Source organism: Cygnus atratus, chromosome 1 (genome assembly GCF_013377495.2).
Source record: "Cygnus atratus isolate AKBS03 ecotype Queensland, Australia chromosome 1, CAtr_DNAZoo_HiC_assembly, whole genome shotgun sequence".
Classification (NCBI taxonomy): domain Eukaryota; kingdom Metazoa; phylum Chordata; class Aves; order Anseriformes; family Anatidae; genus Cygnus; species Cygnus atratus.
In genome coordinates this window covers 45,564,206-45,582,538 of record NC_066362.1, presented here as the reverse complement: position 1 = coordinate 45,582,538, position 18,333 = coordinate 45,564,206, and the positions used below count along the sequence as shown (strand labels likewise).

The 18,333-nt window shown below is 38.9% G+C and overlaps 1 protein-coding gene across 2 annotated transcripts in view; it reads left to right on the top strand.

Annotated features, from left to right (window-relative positions):
* SLC17A8 (solute carrier family 17 member 8) overlaps positions 1-9,793 on the top strand; it is a 28,829-nt gene extending 19,036 nt beyond the window's left edge. The window contains exons 7-12 of one of the 2 annotated variants that reach the window (XM_035551663.1): positions 716-855; positions 2,472-2,621; positions 4,416-4,548; positions 5,882-5,992; positions 7,384-7,511; positions 8,168-9,793. In XM_035551663.1, the coding sequence (XP_035407556.1) occupies positions 716-855; positions 2,472-2,621; positions 4,416-4,548; positions 5,882-5,992; positions 7,384-7,511; positions 8,168-8,506 (1,001 nt within the window). In that variant the 3' untranslated portion in view covers positions 8,507-9,793. The remainder of the gene's footprint in view (positions 1-715; positions 856-2,471; positions 2,622-4,415; positions 4,549-5,881; positions 5,993-7,383; positions 7,512-8,167) is intronic. The other variant, XM_035551664.2, reaches the window with a different exon arrangement.
* Positions 9,794-18,333: the final 8,540 nt, after the last annotated feature.

Sequence of the window (18,333 nt, the reverse complement as noted above, 5' to 3'; positions counted from 1 at the left end):
TTTTATTAAGTCTATGTATCAGGTATGAATCAAAATCATTCTGGGGAGTGAAGTGGTTACAAATTGGTCTTCCACTTTATTCTCTACTTATTGCAGCTTCTAAAACTTTTGTTTTGTAGTCTATTGTAGCATGTTTTAAAATTCTAAAGGCCAGACTACAGCCCATGGTCACCCAGTGACAGAACTGGATGCAGTTGTGCAGGTTGCTCCATAGCACAAACACTCAAGTGTTTCGTGTCCCAGAGCACACGCTACAGTGCGTGGGGCAGCATGTGCTGCCAATGGGGAGCCTAATGCCTCTGAAACCTTCTGCTCTGAGAAATCTGCCCCATGTGGCTGAGGTGGGTTTTCTCTGTCTTCTCTGGAGACACGGAATGCACCATAAGATTTGCCATTGAAATCTGATTGTGAAGTCCTTGTATGCAGAGCGTGACCATGTTAAGATGAGTCTGTTTAGTTCCTACTCCTGGTCCCACATGAAACTTTGCTTCTGCCTTTTCTCTGTCCCACATGTACCATGTCACATCAGTGACAGAATACTCAAATGGCATACAATATACACAGAGTTGGGAATCATTTTTTCTTCCTTCCTTTAGCATATTTTCTATGCAGACTTTGTTTACTTGGCTCTTGAAACAAACTTCAAGGCCTGTAGATATTGACGTATGACTTTATTAGCTTTTAAAACCAAGCTTTGCTTTTCCTGCCTCTCCAGGAATGTTTGGGATAGTTTGGTACTTGTTCTGGCTGCTTCATGCCTATGAGAGCCCTGCTGCACATCCAACAATAACCAGTGAAGAAAGAACATATATAGAAACAAGTATTGGAGAAGGAGCTAACCTAGCTAGTGCAAATGTAAGTAAAAAAAGCTTTTTAGTGGCTGATTATAATTTATGAGCATTTTGCACAATGTTAGCATATAATGGGATGGATACTGTTAGCTTCATAAGAACAGCAAAGCTATTTGTGTTGATGTTTAGGGGCTTTTCATCTTATGAAATTTGCAGGATCAAGCTCATGCAGCTGGAGAAGTTCAGCAACAGGCAAAACATTTAGTGCTGTTTCATCTCTTGACTTATAGAGCACCCCCGATCTAGGGAGGGGAAAGAAGTGGGGAGAGCAGGGAACAACACACTCTGATCTCCTGATCTTGAGTAATCACCAGGTTAGTTAAAAATAAAAATAAAAAAATTACCAGGTTTGTTAAAAAAAAAAAAAAAAAAAGCTTATGGAAATACCTAAATAAGAAACTGAATCCAGTTGTTAAATTATCCATCTGCCTTTTGGGCTCCTGCCAAGGATGACTGAAATCCTGAGAGCTCAGGCCAGGATTTCTGCCCTGCTCTCTCTCACAGTACCTCAGTGCATTATTTTAAGACTTCTCTCTCCAAGAGGATCCTGGAAGATCCTGCCAACTTAAAAGCAAAATCCTATTTTCCTATCACAATTCTCTCCGTTCCTTTAGGTTACAATTTTTTGCTAGATGTTAAAACCAAAGATATTTCTTGATATACATTTCCTTCTTGGCTTTTAGTCTTGAACATTATGAAAAAAAATAACTCCAAACTCTTTCCTCTACATGTTTTGGATAACAGTCTTGGTGAAAGTATGAAGTATCAGACTCCTTTTGGGCATGCTCCTGAAAATTGGCTGAAGTTACTCAGGTTTTGTTTGGAGACACACACGTGTTCCTGGTCATGCTTTTGCTCTTGCTGTACAGTGGTTTTACTGCAGAGGACACTAGTAGCACCATCATGTGTTCACACGTCTGCAGGCAGACGGTTGCTTGTAGAACACAACTACAATTTTAATGAAAGATGAATACTAATGTGTATTGCCATAGTTACTTGGTTTACCTTCTGGTTTCAAGTGAAATCTGAAGTGGTTTTTTTTTTTTTTGTTTATTTGTTGTTTTCATTTTTGTTTTTTCCTGCTGTATGGAATACTGAAGCATAAATAGAAACTGGAAACGCCAAAAAGAAGTTATATAAATTAAATGCTCTGCCACAGACTTTTTTTGCTGAATTAAATGAAATAGGTTGAAGCTGCCTGCTGCTGCGCTAGCAGGTGTTTTTTAGCTTGGAAAATACTTTTTTCATAATCCGTTTGCTGGAATGTCTCAAACCTCATTATATCAAAGAGTTAGGAACAGCACAATATTTTATCTAGTTTTCTTTGACTCTGATTGATCCTGCTATCCCAGCTATGGGATTTCAGAAGACCATTTGTAATTTCAGTAAACAGAGCAATAACAGTACAGTAGTCATCCTAAAATTCTTATCTATTCCAAGAAAGTTTCTCTGACTCTCTTTCACCACTAATTCAGGACATATCTTTTCATCCACTTTTGTTGTAAATTGGATGCAATATACTGAATAGTCCTGATAATAAAAGATACTCATCTCTTCATTCTGCCTTATGCCTACTCAAAAATGCCTTTTTTGTTGTTGTTGTTTTTTTGTTTTTCCTAGAAATTTAGTACTCCCTGGAAAAGATTTTTCACTTCAATGCCAGTTTATGCAATCATTGTGGCGAACTTTTGCAGAAGCTGGACCTTTTATTTGCTCCTTATAAGTCAGCCTGCTTACTTTGAAGAGGTCTTTGGATTTGCAATAAGCAAGGTAAACATCTGAGATGAAGCAGTGACCTTCAGACCCCACCATAGGAGATCCAGAGTGCTTGAGGATCTCCAGATCCCTCTTGAGCCATTTCAGTAGATTATTCCCAGTAGCTGGGATGGCATACTTTTACTGATCTGACAGATATGAAAGCTTGCTAATATCAAATTATTAACAAACAGAAAGAACTGGAAAGTTACTTTCATTGATAAAAAAGAAACACATCATCAAAAACACCAGGTAAGTAAAGAGAAATGCACGTTTTGTTTAGTGTTACTTGCCAGGCAACTTTTTATCCTCCTTTTCTTTGTTTTTCATTACATTTCATTGACAATCAGGGGTCAAATTCTGTATGGATTGATATTGCCTGCCACTACATTAAAGCCAGTGTTCCTACACTACCTCTTCGGAGCTTGAATGAGGACTGAAAAATGATTGTTCCAGAAAAAATTTTCCAACTTTCCTTTAAAAAAACCTACTGGCCACGTTATAAATTATTTCAATATAGCACTATATTGTTTCAATATAACAATAAATTATTTATTCAGAGCAATGACGCTCTGAATGGCCAGGTGCAACACCAGTATGAAGAAAAGGGCTATTGAGACAGAATATGTTTGTTTATTCTGAATTCCCTTTCATAAATGCTAGAGTGTTCACTAATTAAAAACTGATTGTAAAACTGACTCATTGTCAGTATAAGGAGGCTATACATCCTAGAAAATAAACTCAAACTTCCCACTAAATTACTTCTTCAAAGACAAACCTCTAGATGGTGACATGCTGGCCACTAAAATTTTGCAAAATAACATCTTTTGGTGTATATGGGATAAGTACCAGAGCTAACAGTAAAAGTAAGAATCCTTTGTCAGAAAATGAGAGATGAACAACAATAGGCCCTAATCTCACAAAAGTAGAAGAGCATGCATGACTTCAAAAGTATGCTTAATTATTTGTAAAATTATATAATAATGTCAGGTTTTATGTTGAATATTCATTTGTTGCCTACACAATGTGCAGGTGCTACCTTCATTAAAATAGTGGCAGGTAACAAAGAGAGATTTGTTATGCAGAAAGGCACTCCTTAAGAACATGAATAATAAAAATACATAAAACTAGTTCAAAACTGAGGCAGAACAGTCTAACATAGAACGCATAAGGAAGGGCTTTCTGGTATCTACAAAAGAAAATGTTAATAGTTCTCTATGCAAGTCTTTACTGCAATCACTGGAAAGCAGAGATAGTGCATGATATTTCAAAGGTGAGATTCTCACTTTTGCTCTGGCTTCTCCTCCTGGGCCATGAGGAGGTATTCACATCACCCTGCTTTGGGCATCTACTCTAACTAGCTAAATTAAAGCAGACTTGTGCTCCTTTGCTGGTCGTTGGAAAGAGGAAAAACTACTTTGGAGCACCAGCTCCAGACTTTTTAGACAGAGTTCTCTTCTTTCTATTATAGCTTGGGTCCTTTTCCTGTGCCTGTTGCATAGGCACAAGGACTCAGAGCTGGGAAATACCTGGGAGAAAAGGTGGTACTGCCTGGATGGGAGCATGCTGGAGTCTCTCAAGCTCCTAGAAATCCTTAAAGCTGGGATAAAGGTAGCCTAAGGTCACCCAGATTTTGTTTGCAGGTCCTGTTGGAGGAAGGGTCCATAATCCACACAAAGATTCATGCTAAAAATGTGTCCAAGAGAGGAAAAAAAAAAAAGGTGAAGAAAAGAGATACAATTATTGATCTTTTCCCCCTAAATCCTGAGGAAGTATATGAGCAGTAAGCACTCGTTTGTCTAATTGCAGGTTGGCCTTTTGTCTGCAGTTCCCCACATGGTCATGACAATCATCGTACCCATTGGAGGGCAGCTAGCTGACTTCTTACGGAGCAGGAAGATTTTAACCACTACCACTGTAAGGAAGGTCATGAATTGTGGAGGTACTGCTGGATTCTGAAAATACAATATTACAGTTGTGTGCTGCACCTGATGCAGATATCATAGTTTGGTCCACATTTTATTGTAATAAGAGAAAAAATTCTAGTTTACTTTTGCAGTTGATTAATCTGAAACATTTAATGGAGAGCAGATGTTAGATGTCCTCATGCTGTAAATCCTTACTCATCCTTTTAAAAAGGGAGGAGGCAAGATGCATTGTTAATAATTAGAAAGGCAATAAGGACTCGCTCAGATGAGATTGTGATAAAATAGGTCTCATTCTGAAAATTTGTATCAACTAAGCTACCCATGTCCTGTGGTGCTGGAGAGACCCCTTCCCAGTGGATACAGCTTCGCATTAACTGGCTGTGTTCCTGTGTGCTACTTCCAGCGGAGCCCACTGACAAATTTAGGCTGGAGATGTCATGTAAAAGAAAAGTGGGGGATGGACTGACTCATTTTTACTCAGCACAAAATAATTTATTTCTAGTTTAGTCACTAGAACTGAAAAATCAATGACATCTGCATGTAACTGGGACATACTAAATTAGAGCAAAAATTTGGAGCCAGATAGCCTGTGGAGTCATGCTCCTGTGCCAGATCCTGGCTTACATTATTTACGGATGGCACAGGCTGCCTGAAACAGAGATGCCTGCAGTTAGAGATGCCACACAGTTTGGCTATACATCTTCACAAAGAATTCTCATCTTCTCATTATTCATTGTATTTTCAAGGAGTACTTTCAGCGTCATTCAAAAAAATAAACAGAAGGACCATAATGTTACATGTTAGAAGATGATAATTTCCAGTAATGCCAGAGACTAGAAGTTGCCTGCGACACCCAGGCATGTCCTATTGTCTTGATGAAACACTTATCTGAAAAATACTCTTTTGTTCCATCTGCCAAGAACTTGTCACATCGCTACAGCCATAAGAAATTGAAGGCAAAATGTATTTTTCTTCTTACCCTGTCATGTATTTTGTTCTGTGAATTTTACATTGCTTTTCACAGAATCACTTTTTCATCGTTTCTCTTTACTGCTCAATGAATTAACTTCCCCTGTTCCTTGGGTCATTTATACAACAGCAAGGAGTAAAAAGTATATTCTGAACAACAACAACAAAATATTAAAATATTCCTGCAAGTATATTCTCAACAATAAATATTTAAATGTTCCTGTGAGTCCACAAGGCTGCCAAGTATGTTCAAGAATAGCTTTAAGATATGACAGAACTTTGAGTCATATTAAGCTACTATTTTGGCTAGACCTTAATGGTATCTCTGTGACTAATAGCAATTAGAATGTAATTTATTCCCATGTGTTTAATTTGAAGGCTTTGGAATGGAAGCAACCTTGCTTTTGGTGGTTGGCTATTCTCATACAAAAGGTGTGGCTATTTCCTTTCTGGTTTTAGCAGTAGGTTTCAGTGGCTTTGCAATTTCAGGTAAGAATAATCTTACTATTGATTTTATTATTAATAATAAAAGTGATGTTACTGTTGTCACTATCATAATTTCTACTATTGTGTTTCCTCTTAGCATGGCTGTTTATGGGGTATTCCATACTACTTCCTAGATGAGGAATAATTTATTTCTATATCTGTGAAACATGTTGCATGTAGAACATGAATCTTTGAAAGAACCTGCTCTATATTGTTTCCATTTTACAACAGCTTTGTGCTGTTTGGTTTCTAATGCCTATTTATGGTGTTGGACACCTCTTATCCTTCCATAAAGGGTATCTCTTAAAAGAGGGAGAAAGAATTGCTCTGGAATTAATAGTTACTCAAAGGGTATTGGTTGCAACCCCATGGCCAACTGTAGCTGCCAGTTTGTTCTTTCTAGGCCAGTTCCATCTCTGTTGTGTCCTATAACCACCCCGTCTCCAGAACAGCTGTTTCTGCCAGTTGCATGGGGCTTGCCAGTCTAAGACTGACTTTGTAGCTCCACCACTACCTCTGCTATTAAAAATAACATAACTCTTATGAAAATGGAAGCCCACCAGCTGGAAAATGCCAAGGAGATGAACCTACTGAACAAAACTGACCAGCAAAATAACTGCTGGTCTTCAGTCTTCTCAGGATTACACAGATGGGAAATAGTTGTGCTACTCAGTTATGAGGTTTTTGCTTGGCAGGCCATTTCTATCAATCAATTTTTATTGTAGAATTTTCCCAGCACTCAGCTTTTTACTGTAATTAATCCCACGAATTTGCAATTCATCACCATTTCCTGTGATCATCCATGGTTCATATGACTAATTTTCATTACCTAAAGCATGATTATTATCTGAGCTGATTTTTACTCTTTGTTTTTATTTCTTAATGAAATATTTACCCAGAAGATATGCTATAGTCAGGGTAATTAATTTTCTTACTGTTTTATATCCTGATTTTGTTGTTGGCTTTTTGTTTGTTTGTTTCAGTATGTTGTTAAAATATTCTTTAAGGAATTGGAACATGTATTTAAAAATCACTACTACATAAATAAAAAGAAAACTTTTTTAAAAATATCAGACAAACAAACATCAGACCTTCACTTCCTAATTAAAAATGTTTGCTGAGTGCATTGTTTCAGTATAAGATGGGACTTCCCACTACCAAGAAGCAAGAACAAACTATATTTTCTATACAACATGGTCCCCATAGGTGGGGAAAAAAGGGTGTTTGAAAAAGAGTAAAGAGTTACAATGTATCTTCCATCTTTATCACTAAGAAAATACTACCCTTCTTTTATGTGTTTTCCTACCTGTTTCAGCCTTGTTCAGCCAGAATGGCTGGAGAAAACCCTGTTGGCTTGGTAGCACAAAGTTGACTATTTCTCTTATGTGTTGTAGGATTCAACGTGAATCACTTGGACATAGCCCCGCGTTATGCCAGCATTCTGATGGGGATCTCCAATGGTGTGGGGACGCTGTCAGGCATGGTGTGCCCACTCATTGTTGGTGCAATGACAAAACATAAGGTAACAATTCTCCATGTCTTCTAGGAAAAGGATTACATTATGCAGCAAAAGTTAAGACATTTCAAAGCTTTCTGGGAACCCCATTTCATCATCAATCTCTGCAGCTTCTTTCTGCTGTTGTTAGTTTATTTTAGAAGTCCACTTCTACAACAGTGCAGGGGCCAGATTCTCAGCTATTAAAAACTAATTATCTGTGTAGGGAGATATTATTTTATACCACCTCAGGCTGAGTCTCTGCAATGTATCTATTCTACTAGGAAATGATTAAGGGGCCAACATGGGAAACTCCTCTGCAATGCAACTCTGGTAGGGTTCCTAAGCAATCACTGATTTACGATTGAGATTAACTCAGTTTTTAGTGAGAGCTCAGCTTTTCCAACTCCATGAATATTTCACATTGCAGAGAGAAACTTCACTGTACTAAAATATAAGCAAACAAAAACCAAAATAACAAAACCCAACATTTTTCTACTGTATTAGCCATTATTATGAAATAAAAAATCTTCACAATACATCTCATATATTTTTCTATCTGTAACATCAGGAATCAAACAGTGATCACAGTCATTGTTCAGTATGTGCTAATTCATGGTCCAATTCACGCATTAATATTTCTTTTTACTGCAAACTTAATGAGACCTGCACTGTTCTTTCAGACCCGTGAAGAATGGCAAAACGTCTTTCTGATTGCAGCCTTGGTGCATTACAGTGGAGTGATATTCTATGCTATCTTTGCTTCTGGGGAGAAGCAGGAATGGGCTGACCCTGAAAATCTCAATGAAGAGAAATGTGGCATAATTGATCAAGATGAACTGGCTGAAGAAACTGAGATGAACAATGAAACTTTTGTAAGTCCAAAGAAAATGTATGGTGCTACCAGTCAAAACAGTGAAGTACAGAGAAGTGAATGGAGAAAACAAAAGCAAATAACTCAAGACATGGAAAAACAGACTTCTTACCATTATGAAAATGGAAAATTTCAAGATTTGTCATAGTACTTGAAATTGTAAGGTTTGTACAGCAGCTAGTCCCATCTCCCCTTCTGGCTAGCTGCCCCAAATCATCTGGTATCCATATTTATTTTCTTATTCAACTGTGTAAAATTGGCCTTGTGGCCAGACACAAGGAGTCGTAATTCCCTTCTAGCAGTGTGGAAGATATCTAACAGTGGCACTGAGAGAAGTGACACTAGGTCTTCACTCTGCCACTGGATCCCTTTGGGAGAAGCTCCTGTGCCTGACAGGAGATGAACAGCCCTGGTAAAGATCCTGCCTGGTGGAAGCCTATGACTGTGGGAGCAATGAGTGCCCTCACCTTCTCATCTGAACAGAGAAAGGACAATGTCATATGAAATGGTGGATCCACAGTGATATATGTGGTTACTGGGGCTCTAGCAGTGTGAGAGTTTGCCCTGAGGGACCCTGTTTTGCCTTTTTAGGATTCTTGTAGGTTGGCATTTGAGCTGCTTAACCCATGTCAAACTGCAAGCTCATGCCAAAAGATCAAAGTGGAGGAAAAAAAAGATTTATGACATGAGGCTCTAATTAATTACTAATAGTCGCTCAACAACAGGAAGAGGAACATATAGCAAAGATGGCACAGTATTGCTTCAACAGTTCCTTTAAATTGATCATCAGCCTGCTTTATATGGATAGTCCACAGGGTCTGGATAAGGAGATAAAATGGATACTTTTGAGATTTGTCCCCCTCTAAAGATTTTGTGCCGGCATGAAATAATTTTGAATACAAAATCATCATTAGTGATGCGATATTATTAATCCTTATGAAAGGAAATCATCATCCTGCTGGGATTAGGTTTCTCACTCAATTCATTATTGTGAAGTAATTTAAATATATTTTTCTAGTATTATAATGATAGAGTTCCTGATGTCAACCCCAACAATCTTTATTTAGGCAAATGAGCTTACGCAAGTAAAGCCTTTAGTTCTGGATCTATAACTTTTTCTTCATCTATGCCACAGTCTCACTGTTGCTACAAATGAAGCACTGTACCATCTAAGAGTTAACAGAATATCTGTGTCTAAAAGTAATTTTATTTTGCTATAGGTATATGGTTTATAATATAAAGTGGCTTTAGCATTTTCCTACACATTTTAGAATCAACCAGTGGAGCATGCTGTGTCATCACAAACAGTTAGCTGCAACTCAGAGACCCATTGTGGCATTACTATTCATTTCGGAATGGAGAATTTCAGTAAGATATTATTTAAATTGTCTTACATTATTATTGTTGCCTCATTAAATCAAGTGAAAGCAATTCTGTCTAGTCTATGATGTGCTTTGTGATATTTCATTATTATTGTTCTCATGTACCGTATATAGCCACTGTGATGCACACAAGATGAGAACATTTCTAATATTCATTTTGCTGTTTTGTTGAAGCACAATTGAATACTATGAGTGGAATTACACTTGTACATTCATTTGAATCTGTGGATGATTTATATTCCCTACAAATGTAACTAAACACGGAGATTGGGAAGTTAGTGAATTCTCTTTATATGTCACTCGTTCATTTCCTACCCAGCAAAATCCAAACTACAACAGTATTTATGGATGAGAAGTAAAGTGAGGTGAAGGCACGTCTAATGTCATTTCAATGAGGATTTTTAATTGGTATTATCAGTTAATTTAATTATATGAGCATTGTTATGCTACAGTGTAATCCTACCTTGACACAATGCAGTTTACTAACAAGCCTCTTCAAATACATATATAGATATTTATTCAAAATTTTACACTTCAGTTTAGACTAGAGTTGTTTATTTCACTATTGACTTTTAGAACAGATACAGAAAAATATAATCTTTCTTGCAGGTTGTTGTGGTTTAGCCCGGATGGCAGCCAAACACCACACAGCCGTTCGCTCACCCTCCCCCCTCCCTCTCCGGGATGGGGGAGAGAAACGGGAAAGTGAAGCCTGTGAGTTGAGATAAAGACAGTTTATTAAGACAGGAAAAATAATAACAATAATAATAATAATAATAATAATAATAGTATTAATAGTAATAATGCGTACGAAATAAGTGATGCACAATGCAATTGCTCACCACCCGTTGACCGATGCCCAGCCTATCCCCGAGCAGCCGGCCCCCCACCCCGGCTAGCCACCCCTATATATATTGTTCAGCATGACATCAGATGGTATGGAATACCCCTTTGGCCAGTTTGGGTCAGCTGTCCTGGGTCTGTCCCCTCCCAGCTCCTGCTGCATCCCTAGCCTGCTTGCTAGCAGGACAGAGCGAGAAGCTGAAAAGTCCTTGGCTTGGTGTAAGCACTGCTCTACAACAATTAAAACATCAGCATGTTATCAGTGCTCTTCTCATTCTAATCCAAAACATAGCACCCTGCCAGCTACTAGGAGGAAAATTAACTCTGTCCTACCTGAAACCAGGACACAGGTGATAGTCAACATTTGGGGATTTAAGTGGCAGGAGGCGGACAAATGCTCTCACCAGTATATCAAAAAAGCTGGACCGGCTGATGTCAAACTAGGTTGCAACATCCATCACATCTTGTGATAAAAAGAAGGCCACTTCTTTGCATATGCACAAAACAGCCAGCTTCTCCTTCCCTCTTCAATCATGTTATACATAGTTACTACAGGAACTCTTTATCTGGAAAACAGCATTATGAAAGGATTTAATATAAGAATCTAACTATAATCTGGCAGAGAGGAAAGAGGAAGAGAATCAACTAGCTTTAGCAAGAGAAGAGCATACAATGATTTTTCAAGTAATAAAGAGGGCTAACACTACTGTTTCACTAAGAGGAACACAAAGTGAGTGAATGTTTTTATTATGACAAAGAATTACAAACATCCTGAAAATTTCAGAAATAGCCAAACATGAGAGCTTGGTTGCCTCTGTGGTCAGTGTAGCTGCTATTTCTTGCTGACATAGATATGCATCACAGCTGTCAGAAGTGACACTTGGTACAGTGTGGAAGAATCATTTCATATCCACAAACAGACTACACTGATTTAGTTCAGAAAATGTTTGACTTCATTGAACAGTTGAGCATTATTTAAAACCTTGAAAAAAATGGTTCAAAAAAGTTTGAACAAGCTTTTGCATATAAGCACTTTATTTTCTAAACGTAACTGCCACAGGCACAGTATTATGTCTGAGAAGCTGAAGTTATTTACGTACTGCAAAGCTTTTCCCGGCAATCACATTCAGATATTTGGGCTTTCTCCCTTTCCTTTTCATCTGCTTTAAAATTTTCTGTTGTATTGCATAAACTGTAAACACCAGCACTGGTTGAAGTTACTTTTCTTTCCTGGAAATCTTTGTTACTTAATCAACTGTTTGATCTACTTTGTGGTTTCCACATTACTGTATGACCAAGAATGAAGCCAATTTATTGAGATTAAACAGGCTTCACAACTCCAGGATTGCTGGATCTCTTTATCTGCAATCTGCTTCAGGACTCCTCTCTTGTGGGATCTGAGAGAACACAGTCACTGAGGGTGTTTCTGCTAAAACTGTCTTCTTAAAATATGTTAGAATTTGAAACATTTAAAGAACCAGTAAAACAACTGACATAACCCTAACCTGACTCCTAAAAAGTTGCAGCTCTAATGTTAATGGATGCAAATAACCCAAATGATGTTTTCTAAGAAATATTATTTTGATTAAAATTCAGTTATTGCATTATTTGCAGATTTTTCTTTCCCCATGTCAAAAATTGCTTCTTCACATTTTCAAATACAAAACAGCACTAGTACACTCAGTGTTTGATTTGAAAATAGTTTTCTGATTGTAGAAGGAAGAAAGATTTGGTTTATACCAGAAAAGAGATCTGAATCAAGCTAGAGGAAGATACATCCCTCCTTAATGTCAAACAGTAAAATAGACAGGCCACAAAATAATAATTTGAGTAGAGGAAAAGTAGCACAGTAAGTCCTGGGTGTAAATTGTTCACCAGTCTTTCTTAACAAAGCTGCAGCTATTACTTCCTTGACACCTGTTTTTTTTCCAGGTACCACAACAGAAGCTTAACGGTAGTTAATACTCCTCTTACATTTATGTAAGCATTAAATGAAACTTTCCTTGTAGTAAGAAGGGACAAATTAATGACAGAAACAATGAAAGTTCACCCGAGTAGAAACTTACCCAGGGAAATAATCACTTGGTCCAAAAAAGCACACAGACTTCTGGGTAAAATACATAACAAGCGCATCCAGATGTTAGCAAAGTGCCAGGAGGAGTCTCATGTGTGTAACATAATTAATTTGAAAGTAGCAAGGCAAAAATTAATTCAAGGTCATGTAAAATGTGTCATGGCTTTAAATGAATATTTCCAATTGACTCCTGATGTCAGTTAGTTGCAGAGAACTTTAAGTTTAGTTGTATCTTTAGGGATTTTTTAAAAGGAAAATTCTGTAAAAAACAGATTCTTACTTCCCATTCTCCTTTGAAGACCTTAATTTGAAAGTGCTATTTAACTATTTGTATTTTAAGAGAGAGGGATGAGCATTCCGTGTGATGAAAAAGCAGAAAGCAAAAAAGAGAAAAAGTGAACACAAGTTGTAGTTGAGAGACACTGTAGACAGAGGGCTGATGAAGGGCTTGAATTCAGCATCAAAATTCCAGAAACAGAACATCGTGTTTTGCAGATTTTTGAGTTCAAAACCTACAAGATGGGTCAAAACCTGATATTCTGCATGGCATGAAAGTTCAGGGAGATCCACTCAGGTCTGATTTCAAAGTTTAACTGTCATGAAATCAGGAATAAATAAATGGAGAGATTCAAAACCCCCTTATTCTTATGCCACATGCATGCTTATGTTGTGTAGATAACACAACTCGCACTACATAGTTCCGTGTATATGCAGAAGAAAGTCTGGTAGGCTTCTTTCTAAAAATGCTTTTAATTACTCACATACTGATATCAGTTATTTTTTAACATCCAGTTGATAAGAGTGTTTAGATGTGACAGCAAAAATTGTCCCCTTTTTATCTCAAACTTTTTGTGATTTAGTGCTTATAATGCCTAGCATTTTTACAGCTCTTCTATATGCAGAATTGCACAAGGAAAATGAGGAATATATGTTAAAAATGCAGTAAGATTTAGTTTCTTCGTGCTGAACTATCTTTGAAATAACATAATGAGAGCCAACAATTTCTTCCCTGAGAGCATACCATTTGGATATTTTAAGTCTCCCTCATAATAAAAGCTTGACTCATTTAGCCTCTCATTTAATTAGTGTATTAGATATCTGCAGCAGCCAACAGACTATGGTTGTTTACCTATAACTGAGTTTATCTGCTCAATAAAGCCAGAGCTCGGAATCTTGTTGTGGAAAATTGGCATCTACTTTGCTCCTTGTTTTAGACTCAGTTCTAGCACACCACAAATTTACAGCTCCTTTGAGCAGGTCATGGCAGCTCAGTTAAATATGTGTTAGGCAAACCAGAACTCATGAAAAATAAATCTTCATTAGCTCAGAGTTATGGTTGCCCAGAGGTTTGTCATGAATCTTTGGAGCACCACCTTCAGTAAGAGAACAACTTTTGTAAACCAGGAAATATTTAAGGTAGCCAATAAAGATAGCTGTACTCTCAGGAATTGGCAGTCATTGCCAGCACTGTGCCAGGTGTTTTCTGTCTGCTGGGCATAGCTGTAATGAACAGTGGGGGAATTAGTCAGAGAAACTTGCTGATGCCATGATTAAGATAAGGGGAATGGGGCTTTCTCTTGTTTTAGGGAGAGGACTTTGATCCCATCTGCTTGTTCCCTGCTGCCTCTCCATGTGTGTAATCAAAAGAAAGATGTCCTCAGAGACTCAATTTATTTCCTGACAGCGATCAGTTTTGTAGTTTGTGCTGGTAGAAATTTGCAGGGGTTATAAGCAGCTTATGGATCCCTGCTGATTCACAATGGGAAGGGAAAATCATAGTACTAAAGGGTAATCTGAATTTAGAAGAAGACATTACCTTTAATGAGAAAAACAAGTGAAGGACAATCAACATGAATGGGCATATTGTTACTCCTGTGGAATAATTCAGTCATATGGGGCAGGCAGAGTCAGCTTGGAGAACCCTAGAAAGTAGGTTTTCCCTTAGCAAGGGAATGCAATATCCTCTGTCCTGCACTGTTCACTTCCCATTTCCCATTGCTCTATACTGGCTGCAAATTAAGTGTTTACAGGGCTTTGGGCATGGTGCAGAAAATAGCTACAATTGCAGTGGACCTTATCTTTATAGTGTATGTTCTTGTTTTTACCAGTGGTTTCTCCTGACCCTTGCCACCTCGTGAAACAGTACGTGAGACACTGGGACAACACGCAATCAATAATAACAAAAGTTTGGGTTTTTTTAGTAACTTCTGTGTTTTTTTTTCTTTTTTTTTTCATTTTTTATTTTTTCCAAAAGGAGGGTCATTTTGGGCTGATGCTCTTGTTTGCAGCAGCAGTGCAGCTGCAGCAGTAGCTGAAGCGTTACCCTGGCTGGCCAAAGGTCAAGGGTGCACTGGCCTGCCCTGCGCTGTCTGCTCTGCCAGTGCACAAAGGGAACGCCACCCTTGGACAGAGCTGAGGGGCAAAGTCACTGACAAAACTGGGAGGGAAACTGCAGTCAGGATCTCTGTGCCCTACCCTTGTTGGCTGAACTGGTTACAGGAACTGTAAGAGCATGAGAAACGGCTGGTGTTTCCAAGTCCATTTCTGCATAGTTCATGAACATTTGTCCTAGTTCCAATCTCTGTCCCAGCTTTGCTAAAAGCTGTGAACAGCTTAAAGCTACCCCTTGCTGATCAGTACCCACTGCTGCTAGATTTACTTCTGGCAAGGTGCAGCCCGCTGATAGTTCCTTCTCTTCTAAGCTGTATCCAAAGCTGAGCCTCCTTTTTTTCCCCAGGGCTCCTGGTCCAGCTCAATGCTCTTGAGTTGCGCCTGTGGCCCTTGTGCACCTCTGCATGCAGTGCATCCATATGTGCAGTCGGAGGGCATATTCGTATCCCCACCATGCAGAAGCTTGAATGACTTCAGCCTGCGCTGGTGGTTCTGCTCTTCCTTAACATTGTGGAGTCCCCTCAAATTGTGGCATGCACAAGACGGGTAAGGGCAGGCTCAAAGCCCACTAGGCTGCTGGCTATCACATGCCATGGCTCAGGCAGCAGGATTATCTAGCAGTTGTTCTTGGGCAATTTTATATCTTTCAGAGATGAAATGGTATTGACTTGAGCCAATTATTGAGAAAGACTTCCCCAAAGTTTTAGAAAAGAATTTGCCTCTTCAAAAAGGCACGTAGGAGAAGTTTGCTAACAGGCTGTTCTCTGGCTTGTGTCAATGGTTGAGTTTACTCTTAAAAGACACAGGCACTTGTTACGCTCAAGAATCAATAGTTGTTTCCTTGAGCCATCAAATAGTTGTAACAGCTGAAGCTCAGCAAGCCCTCCAACCCAACATAACAAACATGTAGATTTCCTCATCAGGAATGTTTTGTTTGAAACATTTTAGGGAGCATAGTTTTTTCCTTCAGCAACATTTTTCATTAGTCATTCCCCAAAGAAATTATGAAATAACTAAAGATGAGTAAAGCTGTCAAATTTGTGTGGAATTTGAGTTTCAGCACATGGTGTGCCTCCCAAAGTGTAAGTAGGCATAGCATTTTATTTTGTGATGCTACATTTTCTTCAGGAAGCTGGATTTCTGTAGCTAGGGACTTATTGGAAGGGTCCTTAATTAGTTTGTTTACTCCAAAATACATAATTTATTACAGCATCACAGAACAATTGAGGTTGGAAGGGACCTCCAGAGCTCATCTAGTCCAAACCCCCTGCTAAAGTAGGGTAAGCCAGAACAAGTTGCCCAGGACTGTGTCCAGTAGGGTTTTGAGTATCTCCAAAAATGGAGACACCACAGCCTCTCTGCACAATCTGCTCCAGTGTTTAACCACTCTCACAATGAAATATATTTTTTTGCTTATGTTTAAAAGTTTTTTCTTGTATTTCAATTAATGCCTCTTTCTTCTTGTCCTGGCTGGGGCAGAGTTAATTTTTCCTTGATCCTTGGCTGGGATAGAGTTAATTTTCTTCCTGGTAGCTGGTATGTTGCTATGTTTTGAATTTAGGAAGAAAATAACATTGATAACACCCTGACATTTTAGTTGTTGCTGAGCAATGCTTACACTAAATGAAGGACTTTTGAGCTTCTCCTGCTGCCCTGCTATGCTATGTTCGGCATAGCAGGTTGGACATTGGTTGGCTGGCGGGGAGCAATTGTGCTGTGCATCCCTTTTTTTTTTTCCTTTTTTTTTTCCCCCTCTATATTTTTGTATTAAACTGGCATTATCTCCACCCATAAGTTCTTGCAATTTTATTTTATTTTTTCAATTCTCTCTCATCTCACTGGGTTGGGGAAGCATTGAGCAAATGGCTGTGTGATACTTTGCTGCCTGCTGCATTAAACAACATCTTGTCACTGAATATTACTGAGAAGAGTCTGTCTCCATCTTCTTTACTTCCCACCTTCAGGTATTCATACACACTGATGAGATCCCACTTGAGCCTTCTCTTGTCCAGACTGAGCAGACACAGCTCTCTCAGCCTTTCATCGTATATCAAATGTCTCAACACCTTAAACATCTTCATGGCTCTTCACTGGACTTGCTTCTGCAAGTCTGTGTCCTATTTGCACTGGGGAGCCTAGAACTAGACCCAGCACTCCAGATGGGTCTGACTGGGGCTAGGGGGAGGTTTCACCACCTTTGACCTGCTGGCCTTTTTTGCCATGAGGGCATATTGCTGGCTCATCTTCAATTTGTTGTCCGCCAGGACACCCAGGGCCTTCTCTGCTAGGCTGTTTCCCAGCCGGTTAGTCCCCAATATTTACTGATGCACAGGGTCACTCCTTCCCAAGTGCAGAATTTGGATTTCCTTATGTTGAACTTCATGAAATTCCTTTCAGGCCGTTTCTCCAACCTGCCAAAGCCCCTCTGAATGGCAACACACTCAGCCAGTGTATCAACACCTCCTCTCAATTTTGTACCTTCTGCAAAGCTGTTGAGGGTGCACTCTGTCCCATCATTCAAGACATTAAGGAAGATATTATTGCCCCAACACTGACCTTTGGGGTACATCACTAATGACTGCCTCCAGATGGACTTCATGCTGCTGATCACAACTCCTTGAGACCAACAGTTTCTCCAGTTTCCTATCTACCTCACTGTGTGCTGATCCAGTTTGTACTTCATCATTTTGTCAATTAGGATGCTATGGGAGATAGTGCTGAAAGCCCTGCTAAAGTGAAGTTTAAAGCTCTCCCCTTGTTCACCAAGAGAGACCTGTCATTGTACAAGCCTGATAGTCTTTCAGCACTGTCTCCCATAGCACCCTACTCCATTCTAAGGCAGACCTCCAAGCATTCCTCCTGCTCTTGCATGCAGGGCAATTCCACTTTCTCACTGCCTTGCTCTGCCCTTCTTAAAGAACCTGTATTCATCCAAGGCAGCACTCCAGTACTGTGAACTATCCCACCATGTCTCTAATATCCCAATGAAATCAGAGCCCAGCAGTTGCACACAGACCTGTAATTACGCTTGATTTTCCCCCACGTTGCATTAGGGAACAGCTAATTTTTCAGCAAGAACTGAGTGAGTATCCACCTTATAAGGAAAAAAAAAATTAAAAAATGGAGGCACTATAAATTTTTAATTCACTTCTAAAAATCCGGACTAGGAAGTAGATTGCTAAAATACTGTTACACTGTGATACTAAGTGGAGGGATGAAGGGTGGGTACAGGAAAATAGTGCTTTTTCACACCTCAGTTATTGCCTTGAAGTAATCCAAGGTCAG